The 24,210-nt window shown below is 35.0% G+C and overlaps 1 protein-coding gene across 1 annotated transcript; it reads left to right on the forward strand.

Annotated features, from left to right (window-relative positions):
• The first annotated feature begins 9,369 nt into the window (after positions 1 to 9,369).
• On the forward strand, positions 9,370 to 12,117 carry LOC105775938 (cellulose synthase-like protein G2). Its single transcript, XM_012598425.2, has 8 exons — positions 9,370 to 9,960; positions 10,066 to 10,155; positions 10,267 to 10,404; positions 10,483 to 10,695; positions 10,786 to 10,885; positions 10,955 to 11,091; positions 11,199 to 11,546; positions 11,635 to 12,117. Exons 1-8 carry the CDS (start codon positions 9,370 to 9,372, stop codon positions 12,106 to 12,108), a joined length of 2,091 nt encoding a protein of 696 aa, XP_012453879.2. The 3' UTR covers positions 12,109 to 12,117.
• The last annotated feature ends 12,093 nt before the right edge of the window (positions 12,118 to 24,210 follow it).

A 24,210-nucleotide genomic window follows, 5' to 3' on the forward strand; every position in this document is an offset into this window, starting at 1 on the left:
ATGCTCTCCTAAGTATAGAAACATGAATTTAACAGATTAGGAGCATGAAATTCACTAATTTGCATAATTAATCATCCAAAAATGCATTTAGAATGAGATTAAAATATGTTACTTTTATAGCTTATCAAGATAATAGTTTGAGAGTTCTTTTTCTTAACAAAAGTCTATGATAACATTCTCCTCTCTGCTCACTTATGGACTTAAAACCTCCTGGTACCTTTTTGATGGAATATCATCATGGTCATTCTCATGTTGGCGCAGAACTGGGGTTTCTCCTTGGAGTTGACTTAACTCAAGCATTCGTAATCGTTGGTTTTCCTAGATCTCCAAATATTCATAGACTCCTTCTTCGTAAATATATTCGTCATAATCAAAGTCTTCATCGGGCCATATATAATAAAATTCATCCATGACTTTGTGCTGACTAATTATTTGGTTAACAGCATCTAGGATTCCTAGAAACAAATGTTAGAAGTGTTAGTTAACAAAATAAATTGAAAGTCGTAACTATAACCTACAAATTTCTTAATTGTTCTTTTAAAATGAAAAAATTAAAATCAATCTAGTGACATTGCCTCTCCGACAATGGCGCCAACAATTTGACCGCCTCCAGACGTACTAACGTCTAGAGTATGAATACTGTAATAAAATATAGAAAGGCAAGGTAGTATCCGCAAGCATACGGTTCGAGTTGTAACATAGTTTTACAACGAAGTAGGGGAGTATTCCGAGGATTGTACCTAAGGGAGGCTAGTGCCAGATCAATTCTAACCTAAACATTAAAATATATTATTAATACTTTTAAATCAGTTATAGTACGAAAAATATGAAATAAAAGATTTTTGGGGTTTCATAGTAATAGTAATAAAAACAAAATAACATTAAAAAAATTCAGGAGATGAAAAAGGGAGAATAAATCAAATCTGATTACGGGTGATTAGCTTGCTTCAGTAATCTCGATCAACTACCATTTCGGGTTTCTTGTCAATCAACTAGTCGCTACTCTAGCAAGATCTTCTAATCTTACACTAACATAGCAAGTCAGCAAGAACTACTTATCTTCCAACCTCATAGTTCAGACTGGTTTGGGGTTAAGGTGTTCACAGATGGGCAATACCAATTTTGGGTTAATTCCCACCTTGATAACTTTTCGGGGTTGTCAGGCCTAGGGTTTTTTTCACGTTCTTCCTTTCCCAAACAGCTGATCCATTGAGTAACCTTACAAACAGTTAACAGGTTATACCTCCACTCCCTAATCCCCCATAGAAGGATTAGTTCTTCATGGCTTCTATAGACAATAAATAATAGATGTAAAGGGAAAGCATGGTAATTAAACCGACAAGATAGAGTAAATAAAAGAGCTTGATTATATTGAAATTAAGCACAAATCCACAGAATTTGAATGCTTCCACAATTTAGTTCTCTTAAAATCAACAAGAACAATAGAAAGAAATCTAAAACCTAAGAAAGAAAAAAAACTAAAATAAATTTTCCAAAGAATTTAGGGTAAAAGGAATGGTGTTTATAACAGGTGACAAATGAGCCTATTTATAGCCTTCAGGTGGTCGTCGTCCTTAACCCTAGGTTAGTTGACGATTCTGAGGTTAAAGTTTGATTGTGTAGACCAAAATGCCCCTGCTTCGTTACAGAGTTGGTGTCGTGACACACTAGGACCTGTGTCGTGACATAACAATCAGTATACTCCTCTGCATCTATCTTCAAGGGTATGTCGCAACACCCTCAGTCTGTGTTGCGACATCGAAGGCAGTCTTAAGTTTTCTCTATTTTTCTCCCTCTGTTGCGACATCAAGTCATCCATATTGTGATATAGCAACCAATATGCATTTAGTACACCTTCTATTGGTCTCCTGCACGCTCATAAAGTGCGTTAGCTCACCTTTAGGCCTTATTCGGCCCCTAAGGTCAATAAAAAACTCAATTTGCACATTTTATTAAATGTAAATAAAATTGTGAAAACTTAAGTAAAACATAGAAAAATTTCTTGTATTAAAGCTCTTTAAATGTGAAAACTAGTTTAATTTGCTACACTGAATTACGACAGATCATCTACCAGTTTTACTCCCATAAACACTAGAACACCGTACTTTCGTAGTTCTTTTATTGTGGCTTGTCTAGTTGTAGTTGTTGAAGTAGTTTGTGGTGCAGTTCTCTTTATTTTATAAAATATGTTTGCTAACTTATGGGATAATCCCTCATTACCTCAATCTTCTTGTCGAGGTTTCACAATTCTATTTTTTCGAGCAATGGCTAAATCTTCACTAGGCGCTTCGTCCCCAATCATATTTTCGTTCTCAACAGAGTGACCACTATTATTCATGTCATCATTATCAACTTTTCTTGGTTACCCTAACATTTTCAACTATAAAAATAATAATTTACTCATCAGCATCCAAATCTCGACTCAAATTCGACTCGATAATGGCTTGTACCCTTAGACTCAATTCTGAGCTCGATTTAGTCCGAGAATCGGCTAAACCTATAGCTTTAATAACACTAAATGTAACACAACATACCCGGCCTGGTTGTCGGACCTAAGCCATAAAGTGCTACAAGCAAAATACAAAGCATTTGATTTTATTTCATAGTCCAAAATATTATTTCAATATCCATTAACCACATTCAATCATGCATACTATGCAATTAAATCAGTTTTGGGTTAATATCGAGCTTATGAAAGCTTAAAACCAACCTGGTAGCAAACATGGATCATTTTGAAACTAAAACAAAATGTTGGGAAAAATCTAAAATTGTTACATGGTCGTGTCCCCTAACCATATGGAAAGGTCGAGGCCATGTGGGTGGATCACATGGCCGTGTGGTGTTGGAGTCACATGGCCGTGCGAACAACCATGTACCCGCATTATGGCCATGTGGGTTAAAAGTGTAAATATTAAAAAATATGTCACACGACCCTGTCATTAGGTCGTGTAACAGACAGTGTTTATGTGCACTAAAATCGCCTAAAATCTTGTAGACCGCACGACCTTGTCATATGCGTGTGTAGGGCACACAATCGTGTTCCAGGCCGTGTCAACCTGTAGGTACCTGCCAAAGCAAGACTTTTAAACCTAATTCACTTATACTACAAGCAACACTTTAAACCAAGTTCAACCAATTCAAAATGCATCAATATAACACCAAAACAATACTTATCTCAACCAACCTATGTGCCTAACGAATATGCCACAATTGGCACCTCAATCCAACAATTCAAACTCAAAATAGATTCATATTTCAACAAGTCCATTATGCCTTCCGAGGCACCTTATAACAAGTAGCATAGCATACATGTTTTGACCATTTCTAGCACCATATAACCATGATTGAAAATTAAGTATATAAACAAGCACAAAGCTATATCAAAACCATTCAACCTAGCACTAACATATCATTATTTTACTACATCACCTTATCAATTTGTAAGCAAAACACCAACCAAATCAACAAGACAACATTGTCATCAATTACATATATAAGCATATATATACAAAGTTCTCAAAATTCCAACAAGATCAAAGTTAAGCATTGTTTAGCCAAAGACTCCTAAGGTACATGTCATGGCCCAAATAAAACTATCACCAATTCTTGAGTTCAGGATTGCTGCTGGATGCTGATTCGATGACCAAACCGTAAAGTACCTAACCTACACACGAAAAATAAAACCGTACGCTAAGTAAACTCAGTGGTATTTCTATAATCCGAACATTAAAACATAATAGAGTACATTCAAATGCATGAGTTAGAAGTAATGGATGATATGCAAATTACCATGTAAATTTCCACTACTTCATAGCTTATTTTAACCAATCTAACAAAAGTACTAATATGAAGCATTACACTACCATTTCATATTCATTGAACCATCAAACTTTAATATCTTTTTCATCTTAATTTATAATAATCAATTTCTCAATTGCACAACACAATTTCATCAACTAATCATCAATTCACATATGCAACAAGATAACTCATTACAATTGAATTCAATTGTATAATTATAACAATATATCATATTTTCAAAACTATTCAATTTAATCCTTATCACAAAAAAACTAATTCAGATCGATTCAATTCAACTCATTCTATCATTTCAAGCTTACCTTATGTTATTACCATGCAACGCAGTTTGTAAATGCAACAATTGAAAATGTTTGGGTTATAGAAATACAAACTGTAAATTCTGAGCTATTGGTCGATGACTTTATCTTTTCCTTTCTATTTTGAGGAATTCGGGTCGAAAATAGCTATGGATTAACATAAATACACCAAATCATCGATAAACAATCATTTTTACGTTCAATTGTTAATTTATGAAACTTTTGCATTTTATTCATTTTAGACCAAAAAACCGAGACTAACATAACATTTAAGTTTAACGTGCAACTTTATACAAATTCACTCTAAGCTCAATCTGACTTCCTATTTCGCATTTCAACCATAACTTTTGAAATTTGTGCAATTTAGTCCCTATTACACAAAATCATCAATTGACTTTATAATTTAGTCCTTTTTCAATACTAAACTCAAAATCTATCAAATTGGTCCTTAAACTTCAACTATATAACACTAGTAACATCCTCAAAATTTAACAGTATCGAAAAATACAACATGGGTCAACTAGCTTAAGCTCTCAGGATTTCGAAAACATAAAAATTAGAAGAAAATGATTATTTTGAGCATACCAATTGAAGCTTGAAATCTTGGAACTGTAACACCCATAACTGCTTCCATCACCAGATTAGGGTTACAGAGTATTACCATACAATTTAGAACAAGCAATAACAAATAGCATCAAGTTTACCAAATTAATTAACAAATTTTCATAAATAATTAAGATCGAAGTAAAACATACTCTTATGGGTCTTAAATCGAGCCTTCAAGGCCCAAAAAATAGTTTAGGAACAATCAAGGACCAATTCAAAGCAAATCAAAAAATTGAGAAAAACTAAAAATTTTCAAAATAGGGGTCACACGACTGTGTGACATAACCCAAGCCATGTAGCATTTGAAATACCATCACATGGACTTGTCGTAGATCGTGTTCAATTTTTGATGTTCGGTCACACGACCGTGTCACAGGCCATGTGTCAGCCTGTCTAAAATCTGCACTTAACACGTTCATGGCACACACCCGTGTCCCAGGCTGTGTATGCCCAAAAATGACCTAAAACTTACTCATTTCATATCTAAATGCTTTGGTACCTAAACCAACTTTCAACAAATGAGTATAAATCCTAAAAAATGTATTTCAATGGCACTCAAAGCATTCCAAGACAATCAACCTAAAGCCTAATCAATGTGTCATCAATGACACCACAATTCAACACTTACACAATTCATTTCCTTAACTACATAAACAAACTACAATCATGCTTCTAATAACCTATAATGAATCTCAAAATGTCATACTTAGCTCAAGCCAATATTATTATATCATATTCATCCATTATGCTTAAGCTTATAATTAAGCATACATACCAAACAAAGTTGCTCAAACCACAACATCATATGTACACAACTATACAATATAAGTATATACAAACTATTATAGACCACAACCAAATTCCCCTATTACATGCCACATAAACAAAATTTAATTCAAAATCTACCAAAAGATCACTGAATAATGTGAATTCTTCGAGTTAGCTGGACCATGAATGGCATAATCCATAATCTTTAACCATTTTGAAAACAGAGATACGGGTTAGCTGGACCTAGTTGCAACGATCTCAAAAACATAAAAATTACAAGAAACCGGTTAAAATAGACATACCAAATTGGAGGACAAGATTGCCCGAAGCTTCCCAAACCTTAACAATGGTGTTTCGGCCTTTTTTTCCAGAAGATTCACGAAGATGATGTATTTTAACCTTTATTATCTTTTATTTATTTAGTTAATTTTGTAATTTACTAATTTAACCTTTCAATATAACTTTTAAAATGACTAATTCATTCTATAAGTGTCCAATATTTATGAATATGGTATAATTACCATCTAAGGAAGGTTTAATTACCCAATTGGTCCTTTAATTATTTTAAATTTTTAACTAAACAAATTTAATTTCAATTTAATCCTAAATTAATAAGGACTTAATAGGCAAATAGCCCAAAGGCTAGTTGATTAACCATATCCACCACCACTTGGACATTTGACAATGGTTTAATCACCATTTTGGTCCCTCTACAATTTTAAATCTATAGCAATTAACTTTTACCTATTTTACAATTTAATCATTTTACCTTAATTAAGCAACCAATCGTCAAAATTATCAGACCAGACCTCAATTCACATATAATACAACTCTATAAATATTTACTAAAATATTTATGGCCTTAAATTACAGAAATGGGGTCCTAATAACTCATTTACAAAAACCACTTGACCTTTGGACTAAACCACTTATACTAACCATCAATCTAATTAATTAAAATTAATCAACTCAAAATTCAATATAAAAATTATTATTGACTTGTATAACTAACTTTACGAACTTATTCGTCAGATTTGTGATTCCGAAACTACTGTTTCTGACACCATTGAAAAATAGGTTGTTATAGGAATCCTAAACCATTCGTCTCCTTTTCTCCCTAATTTGTTTAGAAGCTTTGAAGATGAAAAGAGAAAGAATACTTTCTCTTTCATTCCACCAAGCCTTTATCTTTTCTTTAATTTAATACATTTTCATTTTATAATTTTTAATTACTTAAGTTTTATAATATAAACATACATACATACTTCCTTATATATTTTAGGTATAAATACTTTTTAATCCCTCTGCATTAAGTTCTAATTATAAATTCCTAACAATTCACACTTTTATCACTTATGGGATTTAGTCCCTAAACCTTAATCAAGCAATAATTCAATAAAATTACTCAACTGAAATTAAGTTCACTTATTATATAATTCCATAAATATTTACGGTCCTGATTTACAGAAACGGGGTTCGAAAACCACACTTTCTGACCCACTGGCTTTTGGGTCGTTACAACTTTCTACTAAACGACCTTCTCTGTTATTCTCGAACCATAAATTACCTCGAGTGTGGGCTTGAGTAACACAAACCGAATCACAGATTGAAAGCTTTAATTTAACTTTCAGGGTGTAAGCGTAGACTTATTAGAAGGGATAAAACTCATAATGGATTTACAAGAAGAAAAGATATGTGGAATGAAAAGTTGAAACTTATAAGGTAAGACTTGTGGCAAAAGAGTATACTAAAAAAAAGGTATAGATTACGAGGAAATCTTCTCTTCAATTGCCATGCTCAAGTTGATCCATATACTATTATCCATTACAGCGGCTCTCAATTACGAGATCTAACATGGAAGTTAAGACAATGTTCTTGAACGTCTATCTTGAAGAAATCATCTACATTATGAAACTTATTGGATATATAACTAAAGGAAACAAGTATACAATTTCCAAACTACTTAGATCCATATATACACTTAAGCAAACATACTGATCATGGAAACAAAGATTTAATCAAGTGATCAAAGGTTGATGAACTTTGTGTTTATGAATGTGCTACGGATGGAAAGGTGGTTTGTCTTGTTCTATATGTCAGTGACATTCTACTCATTGGGAATGATGTAGGGACATTCTCATCGGTTAAACTATGGTTAACCCTACCAAGAAAGTTAACATGTCCTTCATATTTGTATGCTTGTACTCCGAGGGCCACCCAATTCCCAACTTTCTTTAAATTTGACCTATAATGTCACAATCCTACACCATATGGAAGGCATTTTTAGTTATGTCTTAATAGCGTGGGTATTTAAGATAAAAAACAATATGTTTAATACATAAATTTTGCTTAGTATTAACATAGTTATGTATAAATTTCTAAATAGTAATGTGTATTTTTGCCAGTACTATAATATTCCATATTATTTTATAAAGGGTGTTGAGTGTATCTTATAAAATACGATAAACATTTCTCATAGTAGATGAATTTTCCTTTAAGTAAGAATTTCTACCCATTGCATACTATATATTTGTCGGTGTGTTCGTGCTCCATACCAATTGATCTTCTTAAGGTCATGTTTGGTAAAGTGAAAAGAAAATTGGAAAGATGGAAAATATAATTTTTCTTTCCATATGTGTTTGGTAGGAGAGATAGAAAAATTGAAAAAAAAATAATTTTTTTCCATCCATTGATTGGTAGAGTTGAAAAATGAGAAGAAAAAAAAAAATCTTCTTAAAAAGAACATAATTTTAAATTAACATATCCTCCCCTCTCATTTTCTCTCCTCTCAACAGTCCAGTTTAGAACAATTGGCTTTTTATATGTTAGGGCGAAAATTATATCTCTTCTATTTTCATTCTTCTCATTTTTATTCCCTATCAACTATCCTCCAATTTTTATTTGTACTCCCTCTTTCTATACTTCCACTTTCCTTGCAGTGGAAATGTCAATAATGCTAATAATTTACTGTTATTTATTAATGCATTCCCATATTTGTGTCCATGTTATATTTCTCATATTGTTTTTAATATTTTACTACATTTTTTTCATAGCATATCTGCATTCCTTTCAAATTATTATTTTGACTTCAACGCTAAAAAAGCCTCGTTATATTAATTTCATTTGGCTCTAGCGATTGCAGACAAAGATAAGGGATGATTTCAATGCCGCCTTGAGTGATAATTGAGATGCTTGGTTTTTATGTGGATGAGGAAGGTTTTATATTTTAATATTATAAAATATGTTTATTTCCTGCATTGTTCGTTAATAATGACAACTTTATTTAATATTTCCAAAATGCAAATTATCTTCTTTTTACTTTATAATTATCTTCAGGGTTGAAGGACTAAACTATGATGACCTTAGTAGTTCTCTGTCTCAAATTATCCAGCTTATCCAAGTATGAGTAACCTTGTCGTTGGCTTTGGCTCATGTGAGTAATCACCATTCATCACCGAATCTTAATTGAACCTTGTCGTGATTTGAATTAAATTTATATATACTAAAAACATTGTAATCCGAACTATAAACCTCTATACTAATTAGATTATGCCTATATAACAATGTCAGCTTAAATAAGTTGTTTTATCAATCATAATTATGAGAGCAATTTGGAAGGTTTGTGGCAATATTTTTTAGTTTAAAAGTACACAAATAATATATATTCCAATAATTATAAATAAAATTAAGTAGATATAAAACTCAAACTAGAAAATGAGATATACCTGGTCTGAGGATAGAATAAATACAGACGAAACATAAACATAACGACACTTTCCGGAATAATTATAAGAGAAAACATATATAGGCTTAGTGAGGCAGTGTTATAAGAACAATGGAAACGGTTGCTTTGGTAAGCTCATACGATAAAGAAGATATGGCTTCCGCAAAAGTTCTTCATAGCTGCACCATTCTTACACACCGTATCATCACCAACAGGCTTCACATTCTCTTCCACTTCACAGTCACACTGTTGTTGCTGTACTACCGGATATCACATTTCTTCAATGGAAATAGCTTGCCAGCTTTATCATGGGCTCTCATCACTATTTCTGAAATCATTTTCACTTTCATTTGGTGCCTCACTCAGGCCTTTCGTTGGCGGCCTCTGTCGCGTACTGTCTCGATCGATGAAATTCCTGCTAACATGAATTTGGAGGGGCTTGATGTGTTTGTTTGCACTGCTGATCCGCGAAAGGAGCCGACCATGGAGGTTATGAACACTATTATATCGGCCTTAGCACTCGATTATCCGCCAGAGAAGTTAGCGGTGTATCTTTCCGATGACGGGGGATCTTATATTACCTTGTATGCTCTAAAGGAAGCTTTTGCATTTAGTAAACGTTGGCTTCCATTTTGTATGAAGTATAGAATCAAAACTAGGTGCCCAGAGGCTTTTTTCTCTTTAGCCAAGTATGAAGAACTTTCAATTACTGATGAATTTAGTGCCAAGAAAGATGAACTTGAAGTAAGTTGATTAACTGGTTGAACTAAAACAGTTATTTGTTTTTATTTTATTTGAGAGAGTCCTTTGAATAATTTCTTATATGTAACTCCATGATCATTTCTGCAGATGAAGTACAATTTGTTTAAGAGAAATGTGGAGAAAATTTGTGAAGATGCAAGCAATTATGTTGTATTTGACAGGCCTGCTCATGCTGAGGTATGTAATCGATATATCCAGTTCGGTTTTCACATTTGTTTGATTAGTAGATCAAGCCTGAGAGCATCAGTGAAACTACTAATGTTCTTGATTATGGCTATCCTGTTGCAGATCATACATGGAGACACCTATATGGATGATAATGAGAACGATGAAGAAAGTACTAAGATGCCTCTCCTTGTATATGTCTCACGCGAAAGACGACCTTCTAAACCTCATCGTTTCAAAGCCGGCGCTCTCAACGCCCTTGTAAGTTATTGATTCTTTGTACTTCTTGCACTATACAATACTTGAACTTGATTGCTAATATACCAATGTTATTGCTAGCTTCGAGTTTCGGAGAAGTTTAGTAATGGCCCTTACCTCTTAGTATTGGACTGTGACATGTACTGCAATGACCCTACTTCTGCTAGACAAGCGATGTGCTTTCATCTTGATCCTCAGATGTCCCCATCTCTAGCTTTCGTTCAATTCCCGCAAATGTTCTACAATATTAGCAAGAATGACATATACGATAACCAAGCCCGATCGGCTTACAGGGTAAATTCTTTCACTGTTTTAAATCCAATATAGCAATAGTTAGTAGTTAATAGGAAGTTGCAAACAGTTTTTTATGCTCTCTAAAATCAGATAAAATGGCAAGGAATGGATGGAATTCGAGGGCCATCTCTTTCGGGTACCAGCTTCTACCTAAAGAGGAAGGCATTATATGGAAGTCCTAATTGTGAAGGTACGCAGCGGTTTCTTTATTCAAGTTCACAAACATGAGTACATACTAAAATTTTACTGTTAATGCTAGACAAGCATCCCTCTGAGGCTCAAAGGACTTCTGGTGAGTTGATGAAGTTTAGCAGTGAAGAAGAAATTGCCATCTTAAAAGAGGCCAAGCTTTTGGCCTCGTGTAACTACGAAAGAAACACAAAATGGGGTGAAGAGGCAAGTATATACCCTCCATTAATATAAAGTTTCTTTGTAGAGCTTGGTTTTTAGGTACCAAATAAATGAATATATGATGGTGAAAGAAATGACTGTTCGGTATACAGATAGGATTCTCCTATGAAAGCCTGTTGGAGAGCACATTTACAGGTTACCTGCTGCACTGCAGAGGGTGGACTTCAGTGTATCTTTGTCCGACCAGGCCATGTTTCTTGGGTTGCACCACTATTGATATGAAGGATGCCTTGGTTCAACTTGTGAAATGGAGCTCTGGTTTGTTGCAAATCGGTCTGTCAAGGTTCAGTCCTCTCTCGTACGGTGTCTCGAGGATGTCAATCCTACAAAGCATGTGTTACGGATATTTCATTTACCAACCCCTGTATGCCATTGCATTCCTCATATATGGCATAATTCCTCAATTATGCTTCCTGAATGGCATTCCCTTGTACCCCAAGGTAAACTCAAAAATGAAAAACCTTTTAGTTTTCGTTAGTATGAATTGCCATAATGAGTTTTAACATGTACTCTTGGTCTTAATCTCAGGTTTTAAGCCCGTGGTTTGTGGTTTTTTCGACAGTTTATCTATCCGCAATAGGACAGCAACTGCATGAGGTCTTATCTGATGGAGGCACAACATTGACATGGTGGAATGAACAGAGAATTTGGGTGATAAAGTCAGTTTCAGGTAGCTGTTTTGGATGCTTAGACGTATTCATGAAATGGTCGGGAATAGAGAAAACAACTTTCAGGTTAACAAATAAAGCAGTGGACAAAGACAAACTGGAAAAATATGAAAAGGGTGAATTTGATTTCCAAGGGGCAACAATGTTCATGATTCCTTTGTCAGCTCTGGCTATTTTGAATATGGCGTGTTTCATTGGTGGATTAGGAGGAATTATCTTAAGAAGAAATTATGAAGAGATGTTTGGGCAGATTTTTCTCTCCTTATTTATCATGGCTCTTAGCTATCCCATGATTCAAGGTTTATTGAAAAGGAGCAAAAAGGAGAAGCAGTAAACAACTTCGGCAACCAACAGCAGATTTTAAAGTAAATATGCAATGAATTTCAAGGAGTTATGCTATATATATCTTCTTCTTCTTTTGTTTTTTTCCTATTTATGGCTTGAATGCTTAAATCACTTGAGATATTACCCATTTAAATTATGCCAAATCTTTAATTTCATGAATTTATCCGACATGTATGCCATATGAATTAATATTCATTAGTTTATCATCTATGTACACTTGGTTATGAAGTAAATATGTGGAGCAGAATTTGGTTGCACGGTGGAAAAATATTTGGTTTAATTCAAAAATTAATCTCTCAACTTTAAAAAAATTGAAATCTTAGTTTTGCCATTTTAATTAATAAAAATATGATCATTCTGCTTTTACCAAAACTCGAAAAATTTGTCCCTAAACTATTTAGTTTTGGTGATTGGCTTAAATGAAAAATGCCCTAAAGCTATAGCCTTTTTTCCATTTAAGTATTATTATTTTAAATGGTCCTAAACTATTATTCCATTATTATTTTTAGTTCAACCATTAACTAATATTAAAAAGACTTTCAAAATTAGTCAGATTATAACATGTATTATTTTTAATTAAATAAAAAATAAAAAATATTATATCTTTCCCTCCCCTTCCTCATCCATCTTCCTTATCTCCATCTTCTCGGGAAAAAAATCAGTAAATGTTGATTGCTAACCTCTGCCTACTGTATGACTATTAAAGTAGACGAAGATGAGAAAAGATAAGGCTTTTTTTGGTAAAAAAATAAATAATGACGAACAGTGGTTAACTCTGAATTTGACCCCTTAAACATTGAACCTATAAACTCTTAATTAAAATGAAAAATTAGTGAATTGAAATTAAATGTTGTTGATGCAATGAAGATGCCGATGGTGGTTGGGAACCGGGTAAGGTGATTGGTGGCGTTGCGCGATGAGTGGTGCTGGGTTGGATCGATTGTGTTTTGCGAGTGATGAACATTGAGGTATTTGCTGAGGATACTGGAGGTGGAGCTTGGTTCAAGAGATTAGTGGCAGTGATGAAAATGGTAATGGCGTTAGATGATGATGGAGAGATGACAGTTGAAGGTGAAGGAAAAATTGCGGTAACAACGGTGATGAACGATAAATGTGGGTTAGCTATTGGGAGTTATTGAATTTGCAAGTTTTTGCTTTTTCAAATTCTTAATGTATTTTAATGTATTTTATAAATTTTAACTTGATTCTTTTATAGTCATGACGTCAATCTGGTTCAACATGAAAAATTTTACATTTTAATCTATTTATGGTCTCAGGTTATTGAAAGAGCTTTCGTAAGCTTATTTAAACTTAGAATTGATACATATCATGCCATGACTACATATTGTGCATAATAGCTCATATAAATTGTAGAATTATATGGAATTGAGTTTATAGTTGCTCTGACAACAAATGTAGCATTCTATAGCATAGACTCAGCAATCGGGTCAGGTATGAGGTGTTATAGGTACCTTTCGGGAAAAGTTTATTACTATAAATATCACAAACCAGCTCGGTTGTCACACTCATACTCGACCAGATCATCGGGTTTGAGCTATGAGATGTCACATTTGTTGCCGAAACAACTATGATCGAATTATGTTTCAATATAATAGTTAATACATATTTTTTAAGTTCAAAACATCATTATTACATGTTATACAATCATATACGAGCCTTATAAGAGCTTACAAAAGCTCTTTAGATAACTCAAGGTCAAATAAAGAACAAATTGTAAAATTTTCAAACTATCTGGTTGACGTTGCATGTCACACTCAATTTTCATTAAGGACCTGATGATAAAGGATTTGGGAATGAATTGAATTAGATAATGAGTTGGCGAACCACCCTATTGAGAGATTTAGGAATTTTAGCAGCTGAAGAGCAATTAGTTAAATTTCAATTCTGGTTTGGTTAAGATGGAACCTACCAGTTCCATACATGGGAGACATAATGATTACCGATGATAGGCTAATAGAGGTTGGAAGACCATGTAGGGGAGTGTCACAATTTCTTCTCATTTGCATTGTCTTTTTCGATTATTCCGAAGAATAGGAGTGTCACACCCAGTTCTCCTCATGACTCGAATTTAAAGAAGAGTTGGGGAGCTGGTTGCATAAAAATAGAAATTTGTTGGCTCTATTGAGATATTTATAAATTTAAGTGGTTGGTTAAGAATGGTTAGATTTCAATTCTGGTTTAGTTAGATTGGAACCGACTAGTTCCATAGTGGGAGACAAATTGAGTAAGGATGAATGGTTGAGATGGTCATTGAAGATCGTGCCAAAAAAGTATTTATATAGGTCTGTGGAGACAGAATTTTCTCAATTCTATTTACAAATTTTTCTCTGCAAAGCATCATCTTCTTCAGTCGCTCCGAAGAAGAAGAGAATGTAGTTGAAGGAAGCTTTGCATGTCACAACAGTCGTGTGAATTGAAGTCTAGTAGTTGAGAAATTGTGGAATTGGTAAGTTGGCTCACCTTTCTATAGGCGTGGATTGAAGAAACAAGTAGAGTAAGAACTCTTAAAGGTTTCTATATAATTATGAATTATGGGTTCTTAAGGTTTGAACACGTTTAGTTTAATTGGTAAATGATTGTCATGCTTATCTGTTAGGATGAATGAGGCTTTAGCGTTTGGACAAGTTAAGCTATGAAGATAAAGGAATTTAGGTAAGATTTTGTAACCTATTTTGGGTGGTTTATGGTGTTGTGTTTCTAGACCTAAATACATTTTTTTTTGTTATGCATTGTGCTTAAAAACTTGATTGTGAATGGAAAGTGATGTATGGGTATGATATGAGTGTGTAACACCCAAATTTCTAAAAAGCGAAATTAAGAATGATTAAGGGACTAAATTGAAAAAGACTGCAAGCTGGTGGCCTATATTGGAAGAAACGGGAAAGCTGAAAACTAAAGTGGATAAGGTTGAGAAACAAGCCTGGTTCAGTTAGAATGGAACCAGCCGGTTCCTTAGTGGGAGACATCATAATTAACAATAGACAGTTATCATAAGGTTGGTGAGAGCACATGAAGAGCTATAAATAGTTGGGAGATGGCTCCTAGGGATGATTTTTCTTCACGTCCTTTTCCAATTTCTCTTGTTCTTTATCTTATTTGATAGCTCGAAAAAGGAATAGTCGTGGAAGGTTCAACATGGAGCAAACATTATGAGGATGAAGCTGGAAAAGCAGGAAACATAGTAGCAAGCGGGTAGGGTTCTTAACCATTCTGTGTGCGTAAAAGTTAAGAAATGAAGCTACAAAGCTTGAAGATCTGGTTTAAGGGTTCTGCGTGCTATAAAAGCTTAATCTTTTAAGATGTAGCCTAAGTTTAACTAGTAGATTTTTTTTTGTAAGTTGCTACCAAGAGAATGGACGCTCTAGCGTACGAGAGAAAGAATAAGTTATGAAAACGACGATGCTTCAAGTGAGTTCCAAACTCCAAACTTGTCAGTAGGTTTTATGTTGTTTAAGTATATCATGTTTGCATGAGCATGATAACATGATGAGATGAGCATGCATTGCATGTTTGTGGGATAAACCTTAAGGGGATAGATGAAGTTAGGATGAAAAAATGGGGAGCAAACCTATTAGTTACTGCCTCAGGTGAAGCTCCGAGCCTTGCAAAAGGAACATTGCAGTGTTCGAGTATCAAGGTTATGTGGAGTAAAGGAGGTAATGAGAGGAGTGTAACCCCCAAAACCCAGCCTAGATGTTATGGCCAAATTTCGAATATCACATTGGTCGAGTTGTTAGCGTAGAAAATCATTTTCACTTTTTCCTTAATAATCGTCTTTATTGTTTAAACATCATTTCGTTTCACTTAAAGAAAAGCCAAATATTGTCTATAATTTCCTTTTGAAAGATTTTGTCAAATCGTCTAAATTAGAAAACTCTAGTATTGATAGTTTCTATGCAAACAATGATAATTTGGAGCGAGATAGAGCTAGACAAGCGGAAGCTGCAGAGGTAACAAGTGAGCAGCACCACGGCTCGTTGGCTATAGTGGTCTACACCAGACCATTCAAGGTGACCCCTCCTACACAAGAAGCAGCTGATGATGCTGGGGCAGAGCTGAAACCTGCGGAGCGATCTGAGGATCGTGCAAAGCCCAAAGAAAAGAAGACAAAGTGCTCCAAAGATAAAAAGCTCAAGAAAGAGGAGAAAAAAATGAGGAAGAAGAAACATCGTACAGCCACATTGATGGCCGAGGAAAACCGAGTTAGTTTATTTTAAGTTTTAGCTATATTATTCATGCATTGCATGTAGCTGTAATTTTTATTTTATTTGTTAACATTGTCGTTGCATTGTTATTGTCACTGCACTTTAATCTTTGTGCATTGGGGACAATGCGAACTATAAGTTTGGAGGAATACATATGGGGATTGGAAATACACCGAAATTCCAATTTTTTAATAAGCATGCAAGGTTTATTTGTGGTTAACGCAAATGTGTTGAAAATATTTTTTGTTACATTTGATGCTTAATTCTTGAATCATGTGAACTATCAATGAATGAGTTCGAAAAATTTGATTGAATTTTGTATCTTCAATTCTTGGATGAATGATTTATGATTTAGGCTGCATTAGTAATGGATGACTAGTAGCATTCCTTGAATCTTGAATGAATCTGCCTTTTACAGCTACTCATATGTATATATAGTTATGAATAAGTGACACTCGAAAGTGGGTGTATTGTGAAATGTTAAAAAGGGAACACTCCAATGCAAGCGTTAGAAAAATGAATCTAGCCAAAGGCTACCGCTGCATGAGTGTATGTTGACGCAATTATGTACTTCCTTGGGTTTTGTTCCACTACATCATTACTTCTCAAGAACAAGGGTACAGTAATTCAAGGATATCCCTTATTTACAAAAAAATGCAATAAATGTTGTATTGGTAGATAGAATTTAAAATTTGAAGCATTATGCTGGTTTTGATGAAGATGCAATCTTAGCCATTCATACTTATGTCTTGTCGATTCAATATTTTGTCATCTGAATGTAAATCATTCATTGGGATTTTAGGTGACTCAAGTTGCTAGAATGATTATTTAACTTAATGAATTCTTGTATAGACTTGCCAATTTCTGTTTTACTTAAGAACAAGTAAAAACTCAAGTTTTGGGGTGTGATAGTACTAGAAAGAACATATGTTTTCTCCCTACTTATTGGTTAATTTGTTCCCATTTAGTTATCTTTAGCACATTTTTTAGCATTTTTAGTTTAGGAATTTACATATTATAACTCAGTGGATCTTAACTTAGTTATCCTTAATTTTGTCATGTTCTGGTACTGATGTCACTACATGAGTATTTTCAGATTGTGCCTAGAATTTTCACTGCACCTGACAACTATCCGGATAAGAACAAAAATGCCTGAGCTGTCTAGTCTGGTACAACTAACTTGTACGTACAGAGGTAGCATGATTCTGATGAAAGGACACTTGGGCTATTTGGAAACGAAAACAAAAATATTCACAAAAAAAAGAAAAAAAAGGAAGCTTTTAGATTATCACCTTTAAAAACCTATCCCTTAAAGCTTTCGGCTATGGCGGTTTAAGCTTTGATGAGTGAAATGATGTGAAAAGGATGCAGACCATCTTTTGACGAGGAGCCCTGAGTACGACACAAAAGGGAATAGAGAGATTCAAGTCGAGTTGTCTAGGAATACTCTTCTCCACTTGCTTCTTTTATTTTTCTTTTCTAAATGCTGGTGATTACTTTCTATTTCATGTTAGTATGGAAGTACACATGATTTCTGCGTTAAATTTTCTTTTATTCAATCTTGCTTCTACTATTTAATCCTTGGGTTTGAATGTTTTTAGCATGGAAATGTTATTGCAGTCACTCACACTGGCCCTATTATTGACACAGTCGTGTGTCCTTCTTTTGAATGCCCACATGGCCTGAGTCACGGGCGTGTCATTGGCCGTGTGAGCCACACGGTCTGGCCACACGGCCATATGACCCCTGCAGCTTTGAAAGTTTTCAATGTTTTTCAAAAAATTCTCAGCGTTTCTGATTTAGTCCCGACTTATTTCTAATGCATATTTAGGGCCTCGAGGTCTCGTATAAGGGACAATATATATGATTTTGATTGGTTTTGATGTGATTATTATTATGTTATGAAATATTTTAAATTTTTGTCCATTTTATTTGTAATCTCGGGTAATGCTCCGTGACCTTATTCCGGCGACGAATTCAGACTAGGAGTGTTACTTCTGACCTCACAGTAGACTAGCTTGGGGTAAAGGTGTTCACGGATGGGCCATGCAAATTTTGGGCTAATTCCCACCTTGATGAATTCCCAGGGTAATCAGGCCTAGGGTTTGTTTCACATTCTTCCTTTCCCAAATAGCTGATCTGTTGAGTAACATTACAAAACAGTCAATAGATCACACCTCCACTTGCTAATCCCCCATAGAGGAATTAGTTCCTCATGGTTTTCATAGACAATATAGAATCAATATAAAGAGAAAAAAATGCTAATTGAAATGATAGTATAGAGTATATGAAAGACCCTGATTTTATTGAGATTAATCTAATATCCAAAAAGTTTGAATGTTTTCCACAATTCAAATCTCTTGAGAACAACTAAAATAAATTCTAAAACCTAAAAATGAAAGAAAAACTAAATTAAATTTATTAAAGAAAATCTAGGCTAAGTGAATGATGTATATAACATGTACCAAATGAGCTTATTTATAGAGTTCAGGTGGCCGTCATCCTCAACCCTAGGTTAGCTGACGTTCCCAAGCTTTGAGTTTGATTGTGCAGACCAAAAAGCCCCTATTTTGTATTTGATTTTTGTCCTAGAGTCGATGTCGCGACACATAGCAGTTAGTATACTCCTTTCGGGATATCTTTAGGGATATGTCGCGACACCCTCAGGCTGTGTCATGACATTGAAGGTAGTCTTGAGGTTTCTCCATTCTTCTCCCTATGTTGCGGCATCAGTCATCCCATGTTTTGACGTAGCGACCAATATCAATTTAATATGCCTTTTAAATGTATTCTGTACAGTCACAAAGTGCTTTATCTCACCCTAGGCCTTATTCGTCCCCTAAGGTCAATCAAAGACTAAATTTGCATATTTTATTTAATATAAATAAAACTAAGAAAACATAACTCAAACATAACAAAAATGCTTGTATTTAGGATCCTTAAATGCGAAACCAAGTTTAATCTGCCCCACTGAATTACGGAAGATCAACATGTCACGCATGTAAGGAAATCAAACATCAATAGTTTTAACAAAAAAATCACACAAACCCATATTTCATCATAGATTTGAAGTTCTGGAAACACTTACCTGAAATCCTCCTTTAACAAATTTTTACCAATCCGTACGAACACTTAAAGTATTCGCCCAATATCACTTTTTAGATAATTATTTAAATATTAATTAATTATTGGAAATAATATCTTTATCTTGATTAAATATGATATCAACCATGGTTAACAAAAATAAATCCCCACACCTTTGCAATTCTGTTCGTAATGATCCCGATTCCAACTTTTAACGAAAGAGTTTAATTCTCAAGCCTCTAAGGTTAAAACCATTCACACATATTAGAATGCGTCACTAAATTAAATAATCCTTCAATTATTTGATTCAGTGAGATACTTACGTAGTCCTTCGACTTGTTCGAACACTTCTGCAAGTAGGGATACGAATACAAGACTTTTTTTTGTACTTCAGTGAAACCCATAAATCAAAATGGTTAGTGTTGTCTTAATCGAGTATGTATGTATATAATGTATGAGACTGTAACAAGAATAGAGGGTCGACTATACTTACATAGTACCAGAGGAAAATGACTCAACTCTTCCCATGAAATATTGATTAGAGAGGAGGTTTCATCACTAAATGGAGAAAATCATATTATAAAAATAAAAGTTAGAAAGAAGAAAAGGAAAATAGAATGTGGGATAATCTTTTTATGAACAAAAATAAGAATTGAAAGGTTAAAGAAATCAATTATGAAAAGAAGAGGAGCAAGGAAAAAATCAAGAATTTTTTGGTGATTGACAATGGCGGTGCAGCGACGACGGAGGAGAGATTGTGGTGAGGTGGAGGTGGAGTAGTCTTATGTGCTGGTGGAGTGGAGGAGAAATGAAAAGAAAAGAGTTACTTAGGTGGTGAAATGGAATGGAAAAAAAAAAGGGGGAGGAGCAAGGTGGTGGACGACAAAGAGATGGGAGGAGAGAAAAATGAAAAAAAGAAGTGAAATGGATATGTCTAGGTGCATGACCGGCCAAGGTAAGGTAAGTGAGGAAAGTTGGTATGTCTGGGGCATAAAGGCATGGAAAAGGGATTATGGAGTGAAAAGGGGAGAAAAAGGGGAATGTTGACCTTGTAATCAAGGAATGAATCTTCCCAAGTATGGCAAGATGTGGGTTGGATGGCAAGGGTGTTCACACTAGCCTAAGTAGTTAAAAATTTAATAAAAAGGGAGAGGTTATAGGGGCTTGTACTTGGGACCACTTGGAATAAATTAACACATTTAATCACTAGGCTATTTAGTCCCTTGTGTCATGAACTAGCACAAATAAATAAAATATAGGGCTTGACAACTCTACCCCCTTAAAATAAATTTCGTCCAAGAAATTTAGTTGGTCCAAACAAGTGAGGGTAGTGGCAATGCAATGATTCCTCGGGTTCCAAAGTGGCTTCACTAACACCATGATTCTGCCATAAAACTTTCAAAAGAGGAATATGCTTTTTCCTTAATCTCTTGACCTCGAAACCTAAAATCTAATTTGGCTCTTCCTCATATGACAAATCATGTCTCACCTCGACCTCATTGATGAGAATTACGTTAGATGGATCAGAATAGCATCTCCTTAACATAGAAACATGGAACACATCATGAACATGGTTCAGTTCTAGAGGTAACTATAATTGGTAAGCCACTATTCTAACCATCTTAAAAACTTTATAAGGTCCAATGAATCTCGGGTTCAGCTTGCCCTTGTGTCCAAACCTCAGTAATTTCTTTCACAGCGAAACCTTAAAGGAGACTTGATCCCTAACATTGAACTCAATATCTCTCCACCTCAAGTCACCTTAAGATTTCTGTCGATCAGATGCTCCTCTCAATCTATCTTGAAACAATTTTACCGTATTCTTATTTTCTTGCACCAAATCTAGACCCAATACTTTATTTTCTTCCAACTCAGTCCAAGACAGAGGTGTACGACATTTGCGACCATACAGTGCTTCATAAGGAGACATCTAGATGTTTGACTGAAAACTTTTGTTGTACATAAACTCGACTAACAACAACTGGTCCTCCTAATTTCCACTAAAGTCAAAAACACAACCTCTTAACATGTCCTCCAAAATCTATATATCTTGTTCAGATTTCCCATCAAACTGTGGGTGGAAAGCTATACTAAAGTTTAATCAAGTTCTCAAAGCCTCGTGTAGCTTTTTCCAAAATCAAGATGTAAACTAAGGGTCTCGATCGAAAATGATGGACAACGGTACACCATGAAGTCTCACAATCTCTGAAATGTACAACCTTGCCAAGTTATGTAACGAATAGTCAATACGGATAAGCAGAAAATGCACTGACTTGGTCAATCAATCTATTATAACCCAGTCTGAATCTTTCTTTGTAGGTGTTAAAGGTAACGCACTAACAAAATCCAAAGTCACACATTCCCAGTTCAACTAAGGAATCTGGATAAGCGGTAACAAACCAGAGGGGAACTGATGCTCAGCCTTAACTTGGTGGCATGTCAGATACTTATTCAATTACACAGTTACATCACGCTTTAGCCCTGTCCACCAATACAGTTCTCTCAAGTCTCGATACATCTTATTCCCTCTAGGATGCATAGCGTAAGGGCTACTATACGCTTCTCGAAGTATAGACTACCTCAACTCTCAATCATCGGACATAGAGTATCTTCCACGAAAGCATAGAACTCCAATAGAATTAAGGCTAAAGTTAGTTGTCTTACCTTCCTCAACCTGTTTGAAACGAAATGCAAGAGTTGCAACAATAGATTGCTTCGATCGAATCTCATCCACTAGAGTAGGCCTCACTTGCAACTCTACAAGTAAACCTCCATCATCAGTCAAGCTCAACTTTGCGAACATCACCATCAAATCAGTCATCGACTTTCTACTTAGTGCATTGATAGCAACATTCACCTTTCCTAGATGGCACTCAATGATACAATTGTAATCCTTGAGCAACTCAATCCATCTCATTTGCCTCAAGTTTAACTCCTTCTAGGTAAGGAGATACTTAAGGCTCTTGTGATCCGTGTAGATGATACACTTCTCACCATAAAGATAACGCCTTCAAATCTTGAGGGTAAAAACAATAGCAGTAAGTTCGAGATCATGGTTTGGATAGTTACGCTCGTGAGGTTTAAGCTATCTAGAGGCGTAGGCTACAACCTTACCATCTTGCATTAAAACACAACCCAGACCGATATGAGACGCATTATTGTATACCACATAATGCTTCCAAAAATCTGGCATAATTAGAATAGGTGCTTGGATCAACACAAAATTAAGCTTTTGAAAACTCTCTTGCTGCTCTACAATAAGGGGAACTATTCCTCAACAGCTTGGTGATTGGAGCTGCAATTAAGGAAAATCCTTCCACAAACTTCTTATAATAGCCGACCAATCATAGGAAACTTTGAATCTCACTAATGTTCTTAGGTTGTTTCCAGTCTAAGATTACATCGAACTTCTTTGGGTTGACATGGATACCCTCAGCTGATAGCATGTGTCCCAGTAACATCACCTTGTGGAGCCAGAACTCACACTTACTCAATTTGGCATATAACTGTTTCTCTCGGAGAATCTGCAAAACCACTCTCAAATGTTCATCATGTTCCTCTTTAGACTTGGAATAGATCAAGATGTCATTGATGAAGACCACAATAAACTGATCAAGGTAGGACTGAAAAACCCAATTCATTTGATCCATAAAGGTTGTCGGAGAATTCGTGAGACCAAAGGGCATCATAAAGAACTTGTAATGACCATATCAAGTCCTGAAAGTAGCCTTAGGAATATCTGTCTCTTTCACTTTCAATTGATAGTATCTGGACCTTAAATCGATCTTAGAGAACACCTTAGCACCCCTAAACTGATCGAATAAATCATCGATCCTCAGTAAAGTGTATCGGCTCTTTATGTTCAACTTGTTCAGTTTTTAATAATCAATGCATAACCTCATGGATCGATCCTTCTTCTTAACAAACAAAATAGGAGCTCCCCATGGTGACACACTTGATCTAACGAATCCATATTCTAGAAGTTCTTGCAATTGCGCATTATGTTCTGCTAGCTCTTTAGGAGCCATGTGATATGGAGCAATGGAAAACAGAGCTGTGCCTGGCAACAAATCAATGCCAAATTTGACCTCGAGCTCCGGAGGTAACCCAGGTAACTCCTTTGGAAAGAGATTGGGATAGTCCCTCACTATACGGATGTTCTTAATAGATGATTCATTGCCACTCGTATACAGAATGTAAGCTAGAAATGCTTCACATCCCTTGCGCACCAATTTTTCAGCCATTAGAGTTAAGATCACATTAGAAAAGTAACCCCTACACTCCCCAACCATCATTATCTCCTTTCCATCGAAAGTATTCAATGTGACCCTCTTTGTAGTATAATAAAAATTGACTTGGTGTTCTACTAGCTAGTCTATTCCCAAAATGAGATTGAATTCACTAAAAGGTATTTCCATCAAGTCTGCCGAAAATACCTCACCTTGAATCTCTAACGGGCACCGCTTATAAACTTTGTTAACATAAACAAATTATCATGATGGAATAAGTATAGTCACACTACTAACAGTATCCTCTACTTCAACTCCCAGTTTATCAGTCATAAAGTATGAAACATAAGAATGGGTTGATCCAATGTCAATTATTGCAAAATATGGTGGAAAATTAACAATAAAGGTACATGTTATGACGACAACGGCATCACAGTCTTCTCTGTGTCTAGCTGCATAGACCAATACAGGTTGTCTAGCATCAGCTCGGTTAGCACCTTGACCCTGACCTCTCTGTTGCTGTCCAACTCTCTGGTTGTGAACACGATTCTT

Source organism: Gossypium raimondii, chromosome 10 (assembly GCF_025698545.1).
Source record: "Gossypium raimondii isolate GPD5lz chromosome 10, ASM2569854v1, whole genome shotgun sequence".
NCBI lineage: Eukaryota > Viridiplantae > Streptophyta > Magnoliopsida > Malvales > Malvaceae > Gossypium > Gossypium raimondii.

What these genes read in the sequence shown, in the direction of transcription:
- LOC105775938 (XM_012598425.2), top strand. Translation starts at nt 9,370, where the DNA reads ATGGCTTCCGCAAAAGTTCTTCATAGCTGCACCATTCTTACACACCGT. An exon ending in TGGAAGTCCTAATTGTGAAG is followed by an intron (nt 10,886 to 10,954) that starts GTACGCAGCGGT and finishes TGTTAATGCTAG; the next exon opens with ACAAGCATCCCTCTGAGGCT. An exon ending in ACACAAAATGGGGTGAAGAG is followed by an intron (nt 11,092 to 11,198) that starts GCAAGTATATAC and finishes TTCGGTATACAG; the next exon opens with ATAGGATTCTCCTATGAAAG.